Source organism: Saccopteryx leptura, chromosome 9, assembly GCF_036850995.1.
Source record: "Saccopteryx leptura isolate mSacLep1 chromosome 9, mSacLep1_pri_phased_curated, whole genome shotgun sequence".
In the NCBI taxonomy this organism is placed as follows: Eukaryota; Metazoa; Chordata; class Mammalia; order Chiroptera; family Emballonuridae; genus Saccopteryx; species Saccopteryx leptura.
In genome coordinates this window covers 16,917,656-16,939,133 of record NC_089511.1, presented here as the reverse complement: position 1 = coordinate 16,939,133, position 21,478 = coordinate 16,917,656, and the positions used below count along the sequence as shown (strand labels likewise).

At 53.6% G+C, this 21,478-nt stretch overlaps 1 protein-coding gene across 2 annotated transcripts in view; it reads right to left on the bottom strand.

Moving 5' to 3' along the window:
* CDH5 (cadherin 5) overlaps positions 1 to 20,983 on the bottom strand; it is a 41,020-nt gene extending 20,037 nt beyond the window's left edge. The window contains exons 1-2 of one of the 2 annotated variants that reach the window (XM_066348683.1): positions 20,855 to 20,983; positions 3,626 to 3,845 (exon numbers count right to left, since the gene is read on the bottom strand). In XM_066348683.1, the coding sequence (XP_066204780.1) occupies positions 3,626 to 3,826 (201 nt within the window). In that variant the 5' untranslated portion in view covers positions 3,827 to 3,845; positions 20,855 to 20,983. Of the gene's footprint in view, positions 1 to 3,625; positions 3,846 to 9,170; positions 9,418 to 20,854 lie in introns of those variants that run through there. The other variant, XM_066348684.1, reaches the window with a different exon arrangement.
* Between the last annotated feature and the right edge of the window lie 495 nt (positions 20,984 to 21,478).

Here is a 21,478-nt window from a genome sequence, read left to right as displayed (position 1 = left end):
ACCAACAGTGCGCGAGGACCTTCCTTTCTCCACATTCTCCCCAACACGTGTTATTTGCTGTCTTTTTGATGGCAGCCATTCTGACAAGTGTGAGGTGGTATCTCACTGTGGTTTTAATTTACATCTCTCTGATGGTTGGTGATGTGGAGCATCTTTTCATATGTCTGTCGGTCAAGAAAAGAGTGGGTCTCAAGACAGAAAAGGAAGCATCAGGAAGGGTGTGGTCAGATCTCATGAGGTCTGGAAATGGCCCTAGGATTTAGCAACACGCAGGCATTGGAGCCCTCGGTGGGAGCAGCATCAAGAGGCAGTGGGTGAGAAGCCAGACAGCAGAGCATAGAGAGGGGTCCGCAAGGCGAGGATGTGGCGACAGAGTGAGGACACTTATCTGGGGTGGGGGGCAGTAGGGAGAAAGGCAGGGTACCAGCTGGGGGTGGTAGAGCTTCCTGGTGCAGGGCGGCGGTGTGCAAAGGCAGGCAGGTGGGTACATGCGGAGGGCCTGAGGCCCTGAGGCTGAGTCATCTGATGGACAGGGAGGCTCTGTGACCTGTGGCCTGCAGGGACAGTGGGGATTCAGGAGGACAGACAGTCTGGGGCCCTGGGTGAGTTGCTGAGGATTAGGATAAGATGGAAGTTTCAAACTTGGTTCTGAGTGGGCGTTTGAGGATCTATGAGGATACGAATAATGATGGGGAGTGAGTCAGCTTTTATCTGTCTTATTAGAATTCTGTGTAAGATTCCACTTGAATCTAAGTTTCTGTTTTCTTTCCCTCAAACTTTTCTTTAATAGACTTTATCTTTTAGAATTGTTTTAGAATTAAAGAGCAATTTAGAAGATGGTAGAGAGAGAGTTCTCATACATCTTGCTCCCATTTTCCCTTCTATCATCTTACATTAGTCTGGTACCTTTATTATTCTCAGTGGACCACTGCCAATACATTATTATTGACTAAAGTCCATAGTTTGTATAGATGTTTAAAATTTTTACTTAATGCTCTTTTTCTGTTCTCATCATGTCTGTTTAAGCTCCTCTGGGCTGTGACAGTTTCTCAGATGTTCACTGTTTTTGATTGCCTTGACAGGAGAGGAGGTACTGGTTTCGACGCCTCTCTATTGGAATCGGCCTGACATTTCTTTCATAATTAGTCTAAGGTTATGGATTTTGGGGAGCCCTTCTTTTTAAAAATTATCACTATATTTGGACATAATGTCTTAATACCCAGAGCCACACTGACCCGTATTTGTGGACTCAGAAGTCTGCCCAGTGCTCAATCCCATTGTCCAACCGGCTCTGTAAACAAAGGCTCCATCTCTGGCCATGGTAAACAGGGACTTCCTTCCCTCAGATGATGTCTTTGGGAGCCAGGAGGTGATCCTTGGAGCCTTGTCCTTGTTTCTCCCAGCCACCCTTGTCCCTAACCAAGATGGGGGCTATATGGGGCTCCTCTGTCCCCCAGCCCAATGCCAGGTCCCCAGTGAATGCTGGTGGCAGGTGACGGCAGGCCTGACACTCTTTGTGCTGCTTGAAGACCCTTGGGTGAGCCCTTCAAAGGTTGCTGCGTCAGACTGCGCATGACACACGTGTCCACTGCTGTCTGTTGATCCTCCCTGACTCATCCAGCAGACTCCCCTCGGGGGCCTGGCCGCTCTCTTCAGCAGTGGATGATGATTCATGGCCTGATCATCCCATTACAAAGGATGTGGGTGGTTTGACGGCATTTTCCTCTATGACGCAGAATTCATATTTGTGTCGGGAATTAAGAACTCGGTTTACCTGGGGCTATCTTCTCCTAGGGCTGTGTCCTGGGCAAGGGTCTTTTCCCTCTGAGAAGCCATACTGAGGGGTGTAGGGTTTAAACTTCCCAGTCATTCTTGGGAGTCCCATGGGCACAGTCAGGGGGCCATCGCAGGGTCTTTGAGTGGGTCCCCCTCTGCTGCTGTGGCTTTTCTGATGCGAGGCCCACCTGGTCCCTCCTTAGTCAAAGGGTGCTCTCCAATCTACTTCTCTAGAACCACAGGGCGCCTCTATCGCTGCTGTGTGCGGGGTTCTTTGTCTAATGTATGCTATCCCTCTAGATGAGGGTGGGCAAACTATTTCTGTGAAAGACCAGATAGTAAATATTTTCAACTCTGTAGGTCCTACAGTCTTCATCACAGCTGCTGAAATATACCATTGCAGCACAAAAACAAACACAATTTGAAAGTGGATTACTCTGTTCCAAAAAGCCTAATTTACGAAACCAGGAGGTGGGCCAGGATTGAACAGGCTGCACAGGGCTGGGGACCGTGTGACCTGCCACTGTGTTCTTCCCAGACCTGGCCTCGTGCTTGGCACCATAATTCCTCTCATTAGCCAGCTATTATTTCTTTAGCCAATCATACTTAGGTTCCGAGAAGTTGGCACGGTGACATTTTCTGCACTTGAAAGAAAATTTTCAAGTGCAGAATGGAAAACTCTCAAAATATCTAGTTCATCTAGCTGTCATTGCGTGTAAAATTCCACCACAAGAGCCATCCTTTTGAATACGAATGGTTGGTTTTGACATCAATAACAGCATGGCACAGAAAGACAGTTCAGTTGTCATTCTGAGCTCTAGGAAGGGAAGTGGGGATGAACAGCTTTTCAAGGGGAAGGAAGTAGGAGCAGGCTTGTGTTAGGTACTCTGTTGTGGGTATTTTAGAAGCAGAAGAGCTGTGTAGAGTGACAGAAAACTAGGGAGTGGGGATAGTCTGAGAGAAAGGGGTTTTTTGTTTTGTTTTGTTTTGTTTGTTTGTTCGTTCTGAGGAAGTTCAAAGGCCTAGACCAAGGATGGCAAACTAGGGCTGGGACGATTAACTATCAGATGGGAAAATACTGTGGCTTGACCGGTTCTCCCTAAGCCCTGAACTGGTCTTCTCAACCTGTGCATGGGGTGACCCTTTCACCAGTGATATTTAGTCTACAGACCAAGGTCTGGGAGAAAATGAACCATAACATTTACCATCATTTCCACCACAACCATATCACTAACATCTCATCACCACTACCACCATCACTGTCATGGGCACTATCACTACCACCACCACCATCAGCTTTCCCTGCTTCATCATCACCATCATTATTACCACCACCACCAAATTCCCCTGGCTCATCACCACTGTCACCATTATCATTATTACCTCCATCGTCACCACCACTACCTTCCTCTTCCCCATCACCATCATCACCATCATTATCAGCACCACCACCACCAGGACCTTCCTCTTCATCATCACCATTTGACAATCACCCCACTATCACCATCACCTCCATGACCACCATTACCACCACCACCAACTTCCCCTTCCTCATCACCACTGTCACCATTATCATCACCACCATCTTCCTCTTCCCCATCTTCCTCTTCCCCGTCACTATCATTTACCACCACCACCATCACCAGCATGGCCTTCCTCTTCCCCATCACCATCATCACCTATTCTCATCATCACCACATCACCTTTCCCTTCATTATCTTCACCACCATCACCAGGACACCTGCCACCTCCATCATCTCTCTACCACCAGCACCATTACTCTCACAACTGTCATCCCCACCTCTATGACCACCACCACTGGGGGCCGCCTGCTCTGGGTGAGCCTTACCTTGCCCACATAATGGGGCAGCGAGGTGTTTTTCTCCTCAACAATGTGCATCTGGTTCCAAATCCAGTCTCTCTTCTGGCGCCGGTGGGTGGGGAGCATGCTGTGAGTGTCCAGTTGGGCAGGGTTAGTGCTCGTGGCAGCTGTAGTCAGCAGGCCTAGGCCGGTGCCCACTGCCACCAGCAGAATCAGGGACAAATACATCTTCCCAGGAGGCACAGAGCTGGGGAAAGAGAGAAGACTCCATCAGGGACTATTGGTTACTACCCCGGCGAGTGAGCAGTTCCCAGGGACAACCGAATTCCCTTTATCTGCTCTCTCCTTCATCCTTCACCCTCTGCTGATACCAGCAGAACCAGACTCTTCCTGCCGCAGTGAGCTCCAAGCCTGGGGGGGGAAGACAGACGCAGAATTCCTATTTAAGAGTCACATGTGCTAATGTAGAAGCAAGTGCAGGTGATAAGCGGGTCCAGAGGAGGGCTATCGGGAAGGCTTCCTGGAGGAGAGGGTGATGCTGATGGTTCCTCCCAAAGCCTGTGCAGTGGGCACCCAGTCATCCTCATTTACTCAAGAAAATCAACATGCAAAGAAGTTGACGTTGGAGCAGGTGGTGGGGCTGACAGTGGGAGCCAGCTCACACTTTTCCGGCTCTTATTGCCTGAACTGTGCCAAGCACTTCATGTTATCTCATTTAATCCTCCCAACAACCCTCGAGCGGGTAGCATTGCCACGCTCGTTTTACAGATGAGCTGAGGAACAGCGATTTAGTAACGTTTCGGAGATCACTCAGATTGGAAGCAGCAGAGTCAGGATTTGAATCTAGTCTGTCTGGATCAAAAGTTCAGGCTTTTTCCTACTACTCCTTTTTGTTAATTTCTATTTCAATGAACAGTCGAAGTATGATGTTATATTAGTTTCAGGTGTACAATTCAGTAATTAGATGTTTATGTAACTTATGAAGTAATCATCCCAATAAATCTAGTATCCATCTGACACCATATATAGCTAATACACCGTTGACCAACTAGATTCCCTATACTGTAGTGACATCCCTATTAGTGACTATTCTGTAACTACCATTTTGTACTTCTTCATCCTTTCACCTTTTAAAACCTCTCCCATCTGTCAACCATCAAAATGTTCTCTGCACCTAGGAGTCTGTTTCTGTTCTGCTTGTTTATTTTATAAGATTTCAGATATTAGTGAAATCCTAGCATTTGTCTTTCCCTGTCTGACTTATTTCACCCCACACCATACCCTCAGTTTCACCCATGTTGTTGCAGATTGCCAAGATTTTATTCCTTTTTATGCTGCGTCATTTTCCATTGTATCTCTCTCCCGCTTCTTCTTGATCCGTTCGTCTACAGGCAGTCCCCTGGGTTATGAATGAGATAGGTTCTGTAAGTTTGAAAATGCGTAAGTACTGATATGCACAGAAAGGTAAAAATAAATATTATGTTCAGACAAACATTTGTCTAAACTGCATTTAATAGGTAAGTGTACCTGTTCAGCTTACAGACAGATTCAATTTAAGAATAAATCAACAGAACCTGTCTCGTTTGTAACCCAGGGACTGCTTGTACTGATGGGCACTGGGTTGCTTCCGTATCTTGTCTGTTGTAAACAATGCTGCAGTAAACATAGGGGTGTATATGCCTTTTCAATTTAGCGTTCTGGGTTTTTTTGAATAAATACGCAGAAGTGGGCTTGCTGGGTCCTTTGTCACTTGTTATAGACTTTGTTTTAAAGTCTATTTTATCTGGTATAAATATTGCTGCCCCAGCTTTTTTATTTTATTTTTTTAAAATTTTCATTTTCATGAAATGTCTCTTTCCATCCCTTTCCTTTCAGTCTCTGTGTGTCTTTTGATCTGAAGTGGGTCTCTTGTACACAGAATATGTAAAGGTCTTGTTGTCCATGTAGCCACCGGATGTCTTTTGATTGGAGCACTTAATCCATTTGCATTTAAAGTAATTGTTGACATGTATATTGTTATTTTATTTTTCATATGTTTTATTTTTTTCTTCTTCTTAAGACCCTTTCACATTTCTTGTAATAATACAAGGTTGGTGGTGCTGAACTCCTTCAGCTTTTTCTTGTCTGGGAAGCTCTTTATCTGTCCTTTGATTCTAAATGATAGCTTTCCTGGGGGGGAATAGTCTTGGTTGTAGGTCCTTGCTTCCCACCACTTTGACTCTTTCATGCCAACCCCTCTGGCCTGCCAGGATGCCTTTGAGAAATCAGTTGACGTCTTATGGGAGCTCCATTGTAGGTAACTAACTGCTTTCTTCTTGTCACTTTTAAGATTCTCTCTTTGGCATTTGAGTTATGATGTGTCTTGGTGTGGGTTCATTATGTTTGGGACTGTCTGAGCTTCTTAGACTTGTGTGTCTGTTTCCTTCACCATGTTAGGGAAGTTTTCTTTTTTTTTTTTACAGAGACAGAGAGAGAGTCAGAGAGAGGGATAGACAGGGACAGACAGGAACGGAGAGAGATGAGAAGCATCAATCATCAGTTTTTCATTGCGATACCTTAGTTGTTCACTGATTGATTTCTCATCTGTGCCTTGCGGGGGGGGGGGTGGCTACAGCAGACTGAGTGACCCCTTGCTCAAGCCAGCGACCTTGGGTCCAAGCTGGTGAGCTTTGCTCAAACCAGATGAGCCCATGCTCAAGCTGGCGACCTCGGGGTCTCGAACCTGGGTCCTCCGCATCCCAGTCCGACGCTCCATCCACTGCGCCACCACCTGCTCAGGCGGAAAGTTTTCAATCATTATTTTTTTCAAATAGGTTTTCAGGTCCTTGCTCTTTCTTCTCCTGCTGGAGCCCCGTGATGCACAATGTTGGTACCCTTGAAGCTGTTCCAGAGCCTCCTTACACTATCCTCATTTTTTTAGATTCTTTTTTCTCTTTGCTGTTCTGATTGGGTGTTTCCTACTTCCTTATCTTCCAAATCATTGATTCAATCATCTGCTTCCTCAACTTACGGTTGAGTCCCTGTAATGGATTCTTCATTTCAGTTATTCTAGTCTTCATTTCTGAATAGTTCTCTTTTTTAAAAAAACCGTTTTCTGTCTCCATTTTTACGACTCCTAGGTCTTTGTTGAAGTTCTCACTGAGGGCATCCGCTCTTCCCCTAAGTTCACTGAGCATCCTTAAAAACCAGTGTTTTGAATTCTGCATCTAGGAGATGGCTTGTTTCCATTTTGTTTAGTTCTTTTTCTGGAGTTCTGTTCTGTCTTTCATTTGGGATATGTTTCTTTGTCTCCTCATTTTGGCTGCCTTGCTATGTTTGTTTCTACACATTGGTTAGAGCTGCAACGTCTCCTGCTCTGGGTAGAGTGGCCTTACATAGCAGGTGTCCTGTAGGGCTCAGGGTGCAGCCTCTCCTGTCCCCCGAACGATGTGCTCCAGGTGCACCCACCCCCACGTGGGCTGTGCGCACCCTCCTGTTGTAGTTGAGCCTTGATTGCTGTTGACACAGAAAAGGGAGGAATTTACCCCCAGGCTGATCAGCTGCTAGGACAAGCCGTGACTGCAGTGACCACAGTGGAGTAGCTGCTGTTGAAGCCTAATCCCAAGGAGCACGACTCTCTTCAGCAGGTCTGGTCCCCAGTGAGTCTGCCACTGGAGTGTGTTGCTTTGAAGGTGGTTGGGTGGTGCTGTCTGAAGCTGTCTACCTGGTGAGCTGGTGTTGGAGCCTCCTGGGAGGTTCAGGCCAAGGTCAGCCTCCTCCTGTGCTCTCTGCCTGGGGCCACCGACACAACCTACGAAGCAATCTGCAGATGAATGCGACTTGTTTTGCTCTTGGAGGTGCCTGGGAGAACCAAGCTGTAAACTGAGGCTGACTGCCACTAATGACTAGTGACAGACCTGGGGTCACTTAGCAAGAAGTACAGGGCATGCCAAGGCCAGAAGCTGCTTGTTTGGGTTTGTGAACCTCTGAGAGATTTTAGAAAAGTCTACAGCTAAAGCCAAAAGAGGCCTTTGTGTAGAAACAGCACTGGAAGCATCTGAGGTCCGCTGCAGGTTGGGTGGGGTGAAGTCTCAGGGAGTCACGAGGGCTGGGTGACCAGTGCTAGCTAGGTTGATGGAGACTCAGATATGGTACCTTCCTGCCTGCCAGCTCTGGGGGGAAGGGCTCCGCAAAGAAACAAGGGCCCCTGCCAGCACTTCTATCAGGGAGAAAACTGACCCTCTAGTCCCCTCCTCAGAGCCAGACAACTCAGTTTCTCCCCAAATGTCCCTGGTGCCTTCTGAGCTGCTGCCCCAGCACTGGAGCTCAGAGTGACCGAGTCTGAGTAAGTCCCTGTGGGCCCTTTAAGAGGAACTCCTGGGACTCCAACAGCCTTCCGTCTCTCTCAGTCACAATCCCTGCCGGTTTGCACAGCCAGAAGTTATGGGGACTTCTCTTCCTGGCTCTGGGACCCTGGGCTGGTGAGCCTGGAGTGGAGCTGGGACCCCTCGCTCCTCACTCAGTGGGACCTTTGTAGCTGAGATATTTCTTCCAATTTTTAGCCACCAAAAATTGGAAGAAATATCTTCCAGTTGAGTTGGTGTTGGGCCAGCTCCTTCTGCCCATCTACCCCTCCTACCAGTCACGATGAGGCGTCTTCTTTACATCCTCAATTATGGGACTTCAGTTCAGCTAGATTTCAAGTGGTTCTGAATGATGATTGTTCTGTAATTTAGTAGTCCTGTAATTTTGATGTAGTTGTGGGAGGATGCGTCTACTGCGATTATCTACTCCATCATCTTGATCGGAACCTAATGTTCTCTCTTGTCTCAGCAGCCGCTATAATGTAGGACTAAATAAGCCTGTCCGCTGGTCAGCCCGAGCGGCCCTGGGGCAGCCTCGCTTTGGTCTTTGAAGGCTCTTATGAAACCCAATGTCTTAACCCAGAGGGTCGGACCTCACCCCAGAACTCATTGGAGACGCCAGCTTAGGAGCAGTCACATGAGCCAGGGCGAGGCAGGGAGGGGGTTGGGGGGCTCAGCTTGCAAGACTGGTTTCGATATTTTCAGGGCCCAGTGCAAAATTTAAATGTGGGGTCCTATGTTCAAACGTCATTAAGAATTTCAAGATGGAGCCTGACCTGTGGTGGCGCAGTGGATAAAGCGTCGACCTGGAAATGCTGAGGTCGCCGGTTCGAAACCCTGGGCTTGCCTGGTCAAGGCACATATGGGAGTTGATGCTTCCAGCTCCTCCCCACTTCTCTCTCTCTGTTTCTCTCTCCCCCCCCTCCTCTCTAAAAATGAATTAAAAAAAAAATTTAAAAAAAAAAAAAGAATTTCAAGATGGAGACAGAAGAACATGAAACCAAGCATGAGGGTCTGTTAGCACAGGGTCCCCACCGTTGCCCAGAGTACATGACCTTGAAGGCAGCCTTCGGATCAGCCTGGACTAGGATCTGGCTTCATCCAGAATTCCAGGAAGAGGGCTTTCCCCACTGTCCCATGGTGCGTGGAGGTTCTGACCTTGGCCGGCACTATGTCCTCTCAGCCCTGACCCCACCGGTCCTCCCCTGCTGGGTGCCTGTGTCACTAACCTGTGGCCCCTGGAATGGTTCAGAGGAAGAAGGCAGGTGGCTGGTTGTGGGACCAGGACTCCTCCCTGGAGAGACGCGGACTGGCGGGGTGCTGGGTAGGAGGCCTGCTGTCCCCGGCCCTGGTCTGGAGGAGAGGCTGAACTCTGCACATCACAGGGGCCTCCCAAACTCTAGTAACATTTCCTCGGAGACCCTGGCGCCAGGCTGGCCTACGTGAGGGCTGAGAGGACTGCTGACCTTAGCATCCCGAGTTCCCAGCCGATGGCCCTGTCACCGGCCCAGGAGGAAGTAGCCTGCTAGGGTTGAGGCGGGGCAGGGCATGCCCCGGAATGCACGTGCCGTGTGCCCAGGGGAGACCCTCCTGGTCCTGCCTCTCACATTCCTCAGAGACCTGGTGCCCTTTGACAGAAGACCTGGAAAGAGCAGCCATTCCAGGCCAGAGCAGTTAGTGAGCAAAGGCGGGGGGGGGGGGGGCGGCTTGGGGCCCTTGCCAGGACGCTGGTTCTGACTCAGGGGTGGCAGCGGACATGACGCCTCTCCCAGCCTCTCTGGATCCACGCCCTGTGGGTCATTTCCTTCTTTGCCTAGAAAGGAACTGCAAGTCTTGGTTCTTTCTTCCTCCCTCAAGTGAGAAGTGACTTGGAAAAGAAAAAATAAAACAAACAGGAGTGAAATTGAGAAACAGAGTTTTTAGGTCTCTGAATAGGACAAGGTGCAAGCCTCAATGAGCATTGAGCCACTATATATACTGGGCCCCTGGGGTACAGCAGTGAGCAGGATGGAAGGGACCCGCCCTCAGGGAGCTCACACTGTGGTGGGAACACCAGGAGACTAAGTAAATAAAATATATCAGCTAGTGATCAGAGGGGCTCAGGGGATTACAGTGGAGGATGCAACAGAGGGGGCAACTGGCTGAGACAGAGGGGCCAGGAAAGGCCTCTTAGAGAGGTGACAATAAAGCCAACATCTGAGTGTCAGCCCTAGAAATGCAGGGGAAGGAAGGAAATTCTAGGCAGAAGAGACCAGCAAGTGCAAAGGCCCAGGGGTACCACAGTGGGTAGTGTGTTTGAAGATTAAAAGAACGCCCCTTGGATAGATAGAAAGGGGCACTGGGGGAGAGTGAGGCACAAGCAGAGGTGACTAGGTCAGTGTGGGGGGCTGAATGAATGATAACCCCCCCCCCCGCATCCTTGGCTCTGGAACCTGTACGTGAGTGACAAAAGGGCTTTTAGAAGGTATGAATAAGTTAAGAATCTTGAGATAGCGAGATTGAGGTGGGGGAAGAATTAGGAGAAAGGAGATATGACATCAGAAACAGGTTGGAATACTTTGGGACCACAGGCTTCTGTGGGCGGCTTCCAGAAGCCAGAAAGGGCCAGGAAGTGGATTCTCCCCGGAGCCGTCAGAAGGAATGCAGCCCTGACCTTAGGCCACCGAGGCCTCTTTCAGACTTCTGATCTCTAGGAGTATAAGATAACAAATAAGTAAACTGATGTTGTTTCACAATTTGGGGCAGCTTGTTGAAGCAGCCATGGAAAACTGATGAAGTTGGGTCCTGCCATTGGCTGTAGGGAGGGAACTGGCTGGGCGAGGGTGGATCGGGGAGGCAGCCACTGTCCCTCAGGTGACAGGCACTGCTGTCCCAGACCTGTTGAGGAGGGCATGGCTGCAGGATATGGTTTGGAGGCGGAGTCAGCAGGACTTGCTGGGGAAAGGGCTGTAGGTGGGAGGCACCGAAAGGGTTCAAGGAAACTCCAAGTCTTGGGTCTGTGCAGTTAGGTGACCGCAGGGCCTTTACAGAGACTCGGAAGAGTGGGCTGGCGGCGCGTTTGGAGGGGAGGAAACCAAAACTGTCTGCGTGACCTGCGTCAGTTGGGAGTTGCCTATTAAACTTCTCTGTGGCCTTGGCCAGCAGCGGCTGCAGACCAGCCTGGGACTCTGGGGAGGAAGCAGGCCCGAGGCCACTGGCAGAGGGTGGCCGGGGGTGAAGGGTGTTTAACCTCATGAGGCTGGGACAGTAAGGACAGCGGGGAGCTGGAGGAGAGAGGTGGTCCACGACAGCACCCCCTGCCCCCACAGGTGGGCCCCTCTCCGCCTGGTGAACTTGTCCTTCAGAGCTGAGCCCCAGTCTCCTCGCCTAGGGACTGTCCTTGGTCCTGGCCTTGCAGCCCTGCCCACCCCTGGGTGTGCCCCACTGCAGCCCGGCTTGAGGCTGCCATGGGGTTGATGGCCGGGCCCCCCAGGGTAGCTCGGTCACAGCTTCCTCTCCTTCCTGGAGGAGCTCTCCCCATCTCGCCCCACGTCCATCTTCCCCAACCCCTGGGCCCGGCCACGTCCCACACGGGTCTCTCCCCTTCGGGCGCACGCAGTGCAGGGTGACGGCTGTGACCACGGGCTCCACGGTTCACAGACCCCCAGTCACACTGCTTTGTCACTGAGTGGCTGCACAAGACGCTCTACCTGCCTGAGCCTCAATTCCACCACCCGGACGGTGGGAAACTAGCCTCTACCTCGCAGGGTTGTTTTCAGGCTGAAGCAGAGAATGTGGGCAACATGGCTGATGAGCGGTAGCTAAAATGAAGCGTTCTGTGTATGAATCCTCGCTGACCCTCTGGTTCCTTCTCCTTCACACGCAGCCGTGCAGCGGGGGATTGGCCGGCCCCCAGCTGCGGGACCCGCTGCCCCCGCACCTGCCCTGACCTCTGCTCCGTGCGCAGGGGCTGGACCCCTGGGCCTCCCGGCTCCGGCTGCTGCCGCCGGCCAATAGGGGCTCGAGCAGGAGCTCCAGGGATGGGAGAGAAGGGGCTCTCTGCCGCTTCGTGTTTTTTGGCCAAAGCTGCTTGTCTCCATGGTGACAGCTCCTCTCTGTCAGCCCCTCCGCAGTTCTGTCCCTCCCTGGATTCTAGAAACAACCTTCCCTTCTTCTGTGTCTCTGGCCCTGGGTGGTCACGCCTCTCACTATTGCTGGTCTCCGTGTGCCTCAGTGTCCCCCTTGTCCCCTCAGTTGAGCTCCCAGCTCTGTAACTGTTCCCTTCACAAAGTCCCTTCATTTGAGCCCCTGGGGACAATACTGTCACCTGCCAGGACCCTATCCGGTACAGTGAAGAGGAGCAGAGCTTTCTCCTCGTGGTCCCAGGGCTGACGGCAGCCATCGGCCAGACAAACAAATAACCACGCTGGGCTGAAATAAAGCAGAGGTCACCGGTCCCAGGCTATGGCCACGTGGCTCACGGGGACATTAACCCCTCAGTGGGCTCTGGCTGGCTCCACATACAAAGTGTTCTCTGAATGTGCAGAAAAGTGCCTTGGGTTCACTCTGTGTCAAGCAAGGACCCTCATGTGAGCCCTGTAGCCTTGGCACAGAGGACTGGCCCAGACCCCACAGAGTCACCCTATATCACCAGTGTGTCACCTGCTGGGGCAGGCAGGGAGGTCTGTGTGCTCAGCTCTATGTCAGTGAGCAGTTAGTGCGGAGGCAGGACCTTGGAGATGGGGGCCTTTGGGAGGTCGGGCTTACAAAACCCCATTCTGGACCCTTGAGTGCCGTCCTGAGACAGCCCTTCCTTGCCTGGAGAAGTGGAGGGGACTGAAATTCCTGTTGTTAGCAATCCCATTTTGCACAGGTGAGGTTCAGAGAGGTGGAGTGAGTCCTCCCAGGTCACACAGCAGCAAGAGGTGGAGCCAGGGTTTGAACTGAGGCTGCCTTTCACCCCACACAATGCTTTTCTCATCACCTCCCTGCTCTGTGGTGACAGCCGCGCAGTGATAATCATCAACTGCTCTCCTTGCTGGGCTCTCATAGATGTTATCTCATTCCGGGTCCACACTGTCCCCAGGAAGTAGGAATTATCAGCCCCATTTCACGGAGGAAGAAACCGAGGCTCAGGACAAACAAGTCAGAAGTGGTAGACCTGACACCCTCAACCAGATCAATCTTTTTCTACATCCTGGACTCCTTCTCTACTTGATCTCAGGGGGACCCGAGGGACACTTCCATGTGAAGAGCCATGCTCACTTGTGTCTTTTCTCTTTTGTGTAAGAAACTTCGCCATCAGGAAGGGTGCCCGGGGGGAAGGGTTTTCACCAACAATCGCTGCCACCCCTCCTGCCAGGGAGAGGAAGTCAGGTGGCAGGGCTGACTGTACCCACAGCTGGAGGCAGAATTTTCCACGGCGGCACCTCTGGAGGTGCCGTCAGAGCCGCAGCTGAGGCCAGGCTTATTTTAGCCCTTCACTTTGTCACAGATAGGAGTCGTGTCTCTCGGCTGCACTCACAGAGTTTTCAGAGAGATCAGGGGGGCCGGGGGTTTGCATATGACAGATACGCAGAGGGTTGGAAGATTCTGGAAGTGATTTTCGTGTTCAAAAATTCCTAGCCGAGCAGCCTTAGGAGCTTGTCTAACAGCCACCTCGGGGGGAGAGAGGACTCACAGACGTGTGTGCCGGGGAGGTCAGGTGCTGCCGCGTCCCTGCTACCCAGGATCTGGGACAATGCCCATCCCCGGAGCCCTGTTAGAGACCTTTGGGGGCAGCTTCAAAGGGACTTGTGGATAGGGATGGGCCCTCTGTGCTTTCGGCTGGTCTGAGAAGGTCTACAGGGCCCAAAGTGAGAGGACAAAGCGTGGCCAGAGCCCCTGCTGAGCAGGCGTGGAGCCCAGGAGCAGGGAAGGGGAGCCCCGGAAGGTCCAGGGAATGGCTAGATCACCTGGGCCGGGGTGGCAGGTTGGGGCTTGGGAGAGTCCCAGGGTCGGGTCTATGTCCACGCGAATGGGGTCCCTGGGGTTAAAATCCAGATGCTTGGGGGGGGGGGGCAAACACTGAGGGGTGGCTCCCAAGGCCGAGCCAGGTGGGGCCCTGTGTCTCCGTCTGCTTCTCTGCAGTTACCTGTCTGCACCCCAAGGGGGCTGGGTGAGCCTCCAGGAGTAACCCTAGCCTGCGGGGTTCACACCCACCAGGCACGGCCATGTCCTCGTGGCCTTCACACTTGCCATTCTCTCTTCTCTGCCTGGATTTAGCTCACATGTCACCCTTCTCTGAAGTCCTCTCTAGAGCGTTGGGGTTATAGTCACTCAACAAACATTCATTGAGCACCGGCTATGTGGCAGGCACTGAACTACACACGGGGAGCAAACGCGGGCTGCATCCTAGGGGGCGGGAGGGGAGACGGACACGACCGTTTTGTAAGAAAGACAGTTTTACGGGTGACGTGTGCTTTGGCGCAGGAGCGCAGGAGGCTGTGAGAGGCAGGGAGGGGCGGGTCTCAGTCCACGAGTGAGTCCTGCCTCTGTCCTGCTGTGGGACATCAGGCCAAACTCCCTCTGCTCCTTTTCTCTTTGTGGCCCCCACGTGTCGCTGGGGTGTGGCCTTGAAGGGACTGTGAGGTCTCCTTAGCTCTGTGTTCTTTAAAAGCAGGGGTTAGCCTGACCAGGCGGTGGTGCAGTGGATAGAACGTTGGACTGGGATGCGGAAGGACCCAGGTTTGAGACCCTGAGGTTGCCAGCTTGAGCACGGCTCATCTGGTTTGAGCAAAGCTCACCAGCTTGGACCCAAGCTCGCTGGCTTGAGGAAGGGGTTACTCGGTCTGCTGAAGGCTCGCGGTCAAGGCACATATGAGAGAGCAATGAACAACTAAGGTGTCGCAACGCGCAACGAAAAACTAATGATTGATGCTTCTCATCTCTCTCCGTTCCTGTCTGTCTGTCCCTGTCTATCCCTCTCTCTGACTCTCTCTCTGTCTCTGTAAAAAAACAAAACAAAACAAAACAAAACAAAAAAGCAGGGGTTAGGGGGGTCACAGGGCACAAAGGAGGGGAGGGGCTGGAGATGCTCCGTTTGTAGCTATATTGACCCTGGGAAGCCTGGACCCAGCTGGGAGCCACTCAGAGGGCAGTCTGGCAGATACTTGAGTCGGTCCTGCCCCTGACCATCGGGCAGACCCCTACTCCTCGACCTGGCCAGGGCCCTGCTCAAGCCTGAAGTTTTAGGGGATAAGTTTGGGCTTTGGGGGGGGGTCATTGCGTAGGCCTAAGGTGCTTGCGGGGGGTGGAGGAAGCTTCCAGGTCAGGGATCCACATACGACATCCTTAGGCCTCATGGATATAGCACACCCTCAAATGTACCTATACGAGTACACACCCCTCCCCAGGAATCTGCCGCACCAGCTCCTGCCGAGTTGCTCTTCGGGTCTGGCCCCTCTGCTCCCTCCCAGCACACCCACTGCCCGCTGGGACAGGGCCTGGCCGCCGAGTCCAGCCCCAGGCACAGCCCCAGAGTGGGGGCTGGACACTTAGTCCCGGCACAGCCTCCTGCAGGCTCTGGACTCCAGCCCAGAGGCCCCAGGTCAGGGATAAAGGCTGGGCCCAGGCCATGCAGGAGGTGTGTCTTTTGGAGGGGACCCACTGGGCCCCCTGCTCCCTGTGTGGCCCTGGGCAGCTCTTCCCATCACCTTCCTACCCCACCACCTCAGTCCAGGGCAGAGGGTTGAGCCAGTGATCCCAAACTCCTTCAGGGACCGCCACATTGTCTGCGTGAGCCTTAGGATTTATAGCTGGGCCTTGGCAACTCAGATGCTGAGAGGATGAGGGGCGAGGCCCTGGCAGCCTCGGGGCTGGGTGTGTTAGGGGTGGGGCCGGGCAGCTAGGAGCTGACCCCCAGGGCTTTCTCCTTCCTCTTGGATTGTAGCTCAGTTCAGCCCAGGCACCTGGTCCTGTGGGTCCCAGACCTGATCCCCTCCCTTTGGGGATCTGCCCTGCCTTGATTCCGCTTAGAGCTGCCCACACTGACCACACTGCTCCCCTGCTGACGGCTCTCCCTGCTGACCCCTTTCCCTGCAGGACGAATCTAGTTCCTGAGCCAGTGCTCAAGGCCCAGCATGACCGGGCGTGTGTCCCCTGCCCCCGCTCTGGCTCTCTGCTTCCCCACCTCCCTGCTCCTTCCCCCCACGAGGGGAACAAGATGTTTCTGGAATGCACAGTGCTTGTTCTCTCTCCAGCAGGCTTTTTGCATAGGCTGTTCCCTCTTCCCAGATGTCATTTCTTGCTCTGTCCCCTGAGAGAATGCTATACGTCCTTTCAAGCCCCAGGTTGCTTTGTCCATGAGGTCTTCGGATTGATTCCTGCCCCTCGCTCAGCTGATTGTCTCTGACAAGGCAGGTCTGGGTCTGTCTCCACTCCATCCAACATCCAGCTGCCTGAGCTCAAGGCTCTGGACCTCAATGTATTAGTGTCCCCACAGCTGCCTGCCAGCCTGCCTCAGTCTCAGCTCTGGTCTTGTCACTGCGTCCTTCCTCACTCACAGGGCTCAGAACAAACCTGCATATTTGCAGACACACCTTGGGTGGTCAGAGCAGTGCAATAGTTGGTATAACTCAGAAGCTCTCCCCTGTCCCCAAATAGCCTCCCTAATGGCCGTGATGGTATCAGATACACTACTTTTCAGATTTTGATCCTTTGAGGACATTAAGATTATCCTTCTTATGGATCCCTGATGAACGCACTCTTACCACTGTGCAGGCACCTCTTGCAGCAGGGCTGGCAAAGCAGAGCTCATAGATCGCCACTCTCCCCTTCCCATACCCTTAACCACAGTGCTCATTCCACTGAACTTGGAGTAACAGTCTTGGAGTAGATACTACCGACACTAGTTAGCAGTTTGAAACAAATCTGTACTGGGGTCTCCGGGCTCCACAATCATCCAGTCTGTGTCCCTGTTTCCTACTGGGCATCTCCAAGCTCCAAGGGGAGAACACCTTCCCTTCAACCTTATTAGCCTCCTCTGGGCTTCCTGACTTTGACTGGGGCTCTGAGGCAGTCAGTGGGGGCAACAGAATGAGCTTGTTTGAACCTGCGCAGTCGCTCATGAGCTGTGTGGCCTTGGACCCATCCCTTGCCCTCTCTGAGCTCTAGCTGCTTCGTTAACCATAGCCGCCTCCCTGGTCAGGGGCATTCAATGAAAGCACTGGGTTTGAAGCCTGTCATGCAGTAGATGGTCAGAAGGTGTCTTGACCCTCATCCACTCACCCTCTCCAGCCTAGAGGGTATGGACGTGACTGGCCTAGTCACATCTGCCCTCATTTCCTCGTTCTTCCCCGCCCCCGCCCCCATTCCCCTCTGTTCTTCTCCAGAAGGAAATCTCATTCACCGCCTGCCTGGCTTGGCCTGGCCCCATGGACCTGCTTCCTCGTCTTCCTAGTGTCTACACCTGCCAGGGTTTACTGTCGTACCGTGGCCCCACACAGGCAATCTGGAGATCCTTTAGTGAGTTTAGGGACCTTTGAGTCCCTCCCTCCCCCAGATAGAGAAGACTGAGGATCAGATTGTGGAATCAAAACCTGCCAGTATCCTATGGGGCTCCTGCTTTTCTTCCAGGAAGTCTTCTATGATTTCTCCACCCAACCTCCTCTTGGACCTGGGTTAGGATGGGCTTTTCAGTATCTCGCCAGCCAGAAGCCAAGCTCCTCAGGGCAGGACTTGTCTCCTAGAACATTTCATTCCTAGGGTTATTGGGCTCCTGGCTCATCCTGGTACCTGCTTCTATAGTCTAAACAGTCAGGTACAGTCCTGACTTCCCCGCTCTCCAAGCTTGAGTGTGGTAGGGGCAGTGGGGTCAGAAGGAGCTGGCCTCACTCATATCCTCGAGTTTCCTGCCCCCACATCCTGCCCTTGTTCACCAGCACAATTGCTTAGGTCCAGACTGCGGGGCAGGCAGTTTAACCCCTTCAAGGCCAGTGGACACCTCCCCTCCCTCTTTACCCCAGTAAGCCAGCATTGGCAGGGTGGCAAGGACTCAGTGGCTCCCCAGCCCCTGGAGGTCACCTGCTGCCCTCTGGGCTGGGCCCATAGACGGTTGAAGTCAGGCCAGATGAGGAAGACCCAGCCCCCCACGCCCTGAAGATGAACCAAGGCCCCTGGTCCCGGCACTCCCGGCCTTCAGTGTCACTAGGTCCCGGCACTCACGGCCTTCAGTGTCACTAGGTCCCGGCACTCATGGCCTTCAGTGTCACTAGGTCCAGTGCTCATGGCCTTCAGTGTCACTAGGTCCAGTGCTCACGGCCTTCAGTGTCACTAGGTCCAGTGCTCACGGCCTTCAGTGTCACTAGGTCCAGTGCTCATGGCCTTCAGTGTCACTAGGTCCCGGCACTCATGGCCTTCAGTGTCACTAGGTCCCGGCACTCATGGCCTTCAGTGTCACTAGGTCCAGCGCTCATGGCCTTCAGTGTCACTAGGTCCCGGCACTCCCGGCCTTCAGTGTCACTAGGTCCAGCGCTCACGGCCTTCAGTGTCACTAGGTCCCGGCACTCATGGCCTTCAGTGTCACTAGGTCCAGCGCTCATGGCCTTCAGTGTCACTAGGTCCAGTGCTCACGGCCTTCAGTGTCACTAGGTCCCGGCACTCACGGCCTTCAGTGTCACTAGGTCCAGCGCTCATGGCCTTCAGTGTCACTAGGTCCATGGCCTTCAGTGTCACTAGGTCCAGCGCTCATGGCCTTCAGTGTCACTAGGTCCAGCGCTCATGGCCTTCAGTGTCACTAGGTCCAGTGCTCATGGCCTTCAGCGTCACTAGGTCCAGTGCTCATGGCCTTCAGCGTCACTAGGTCCAGCGCTCATGGCCTTCAGCGTCACTAGGTCCAGCGCTCATGGCCTTCAGTGTCACTAGGTCCAGCGCTCATGGCCTTCAGTGTCACTAGGTCCAGCGCTCATGGCCTTCAGTGTCACTAGGTCCAGCGCTCACGGCCTTCAGTGTCACTAGGTCCAGTGCTCACGGCCTTCAGTGTCACTAGGTCCAGCGCTCACGGCCTTCAGTGTCACTAGGTCCAGCGCTCATGGCCTTCAGCGTCACTAGGTCCAGTGCTCATGGCCTTCAGCGTCACTAGGTCCAGCGCTCATGGCCTTCAGTGTCACTAGGTCCAGCGCTCATGGCCTTCAGTGTCACTAGGTCCAGTGCTCATGGCCTTCAGTGTCACTAGGTCCAGCGCTCATGGCCTTCAGTGTCACTAGGTCCATGGCCTTCAGTGTCACTAGGTCCAGCGCTCATGGCCTTCAGTGTCACTAGGTCCAGCGCTCATGGCCTTCAGTGTCACTAGGTCCAGCGCTCATGGCCTTCAGTGTCACTAGGTCCAGCGCTCACGGCCTTCAGTGTCACTAGGTCCAGCGCTCATGGCCTTCAGTGTCACTAGGTCCATGGCCTTCAGTGTCACTAGGTCCAGCGCTCATGGCCTTCAGTGTCACTAGGTCCAGCGCTCATGGCCTTCAGTGTCACTCGCTCTCCAGACACGTCCTGCTCTGAAACCCTCCGGCCAACCCCGGCCTCTGCAAGTCCTCCTCCCTGCTTCCCCCAGCAAACCTGTCTTCTCCTCTAGGATTCTCTCTGCCCCTCGATCGTGGAAGAAATGTCCTTATCAGGGTTGGGGCGCAAGCTTAGTGCTGGCCTGGGGAAGAGCTCCGTTGGGGTCCTCTCCCTTTCGCCTCGCCCCCCTCACCCGCTGGGGACCGACCGACCTCAGAGGCCAAAGCCTTTATGTCGCTCACAGTCATGATCTGCTCTGGGGGAGCTGGTAAATTTAGCTGTGATTTCTTGAAAATACCATACTGTGACTTTCAGAGCCAGGTGTGAACATCGCCTCGTTAAATGGACTCATGAAGAGACCATTTCCTTTCTTTAATGGTACCTACTTATTTTCTCCCAGAGCTAGGTGAGAAAGCTGAGACATGGGGAGGCTGCACGGTGCCAGAAAGAGCCTGTGCTTTGGGGGTACGCGATGCCGAGTCAGCCCCCCGCCCCAGCTCTTACTTAACTTCTCCAAGTCTCACTTTCCTCCACCGAGAAAGGGAGGAAGGCTGTGCCTAGCTCGTGGGGCGGTGGGTGCTAGGGAAACGCTGAGCTCCATTGTTTAAGAGCCTTCTCCGCAGGACCTCCAGTTCCCGCAGTGGGAACCGGGAAAAGACTGCCTGTCTCCATTGTTCAGACAGGCAAACTGAGGTTTGGTAACATGGAGTGATTGTCCCAGAGTCACACAGGCAGCGAAGGGTAGAGCTGGCTCTTAACTCTAGCCCACCTGCCTTCAGGTCCTTTTGAAGGACTTCTCTAAAATACAAGGGCCGTGGATACCTGGGTGTCAGGGGAGAAGGAGTGGGCCACCCCCCTGGCTCCATCTCCCCCAGGCAGGGCCGGGGCTCCCACAGGCAGGGCCTCAGGTACCCAGAGTTAAGCCTCAGCTTGTCTATTTTGAAAATGGGGGTACAGGCTGACTGAGGGGCTGAGGCTCCCCTTCCAGGGTTGCTGTCCCAGTCCCCACAGAGCCTTGGGGGCAGGGGAGGGCGGCAGGTCGCAGCTAGCCCTCTCCCAGGGGGAAGGGGGACTGGGTGCCTGTCCCCTGGTCCTGGTGAGCTGGGAACCTCGGGCGGCCCCCTGCCTTCCGAGCCTGCCCACCGGCGGGAGTCACAGCGAGTGGGAGAGTCTGCGTGTGAGAGCCTAGCCCTCACCCCTCCCTCAGCACTAGGAGCTCCCGATCACGCACTTCCCAGCTTGCTCTGTGCCGGGAAGAGACCCCGTCTGCCCTGAGAACTGGCTCTTCTTGGGCCCCCAACAGCCACCATTCTTCAGACTTCAGACGGGAAAGGCAAGAGCCCTCCTGTTTTGGGTACCTGGCCATGGGTCCGGTCGGTTGAGGTTGGGAGTGCTCACTCACCTTGCTGTGGGCTGGGAGGTGTCCCTGTTCCGTCCGACCGTCTGTCCAGGGCTGGGGGCTGGGCGCTCTGTGGAGCTCGGCGGACAGCCTCTCGAGGGGAGCCACACCCGCAGCAGCGCAGCAGCGAGGGAGGCCCGCCGCCACCCTTCCAGGTTTCCAGCTGGCCCGGGCCCACTTCCCCCTGGGATGGTTTCCTGTTATTGTTTCTTTGTGAAGGCCGGGTGAGCTGCAGATAGGCAGGCCCCGTGGTGGGTGGCTGCCTCCCACCAGCCAGCCTGTCCCCCCCGGAGGCCTACCCCGGGACCCGCCTGGGACACTCAATTCACGCCCGACTCCAGGCCCAAATCTGGGGCCCTGAGCTCAGTGCCCGCCAAGGGTCTTAGTTATCTTTCTTGTAACCCCGAGGGCAGGTGTCATCATTGCCATTTTAGAGCTCAGGACACAGAGCAAGTTTAAACAAGTCCAGGTCACCCAGCTGGGGCATAGCAGCGTCAGAGAGCCAGCCTGGGCTTGTGGGGTGGTTTGAGTTTAGGAATATCAGATGGGCTCGGTGTCCTGGTTCTGCTCCCCATGTGACTATGGGCCAGTCATGGCTCCCTGAGCCTCAGTTTCCCCATCTGTAAA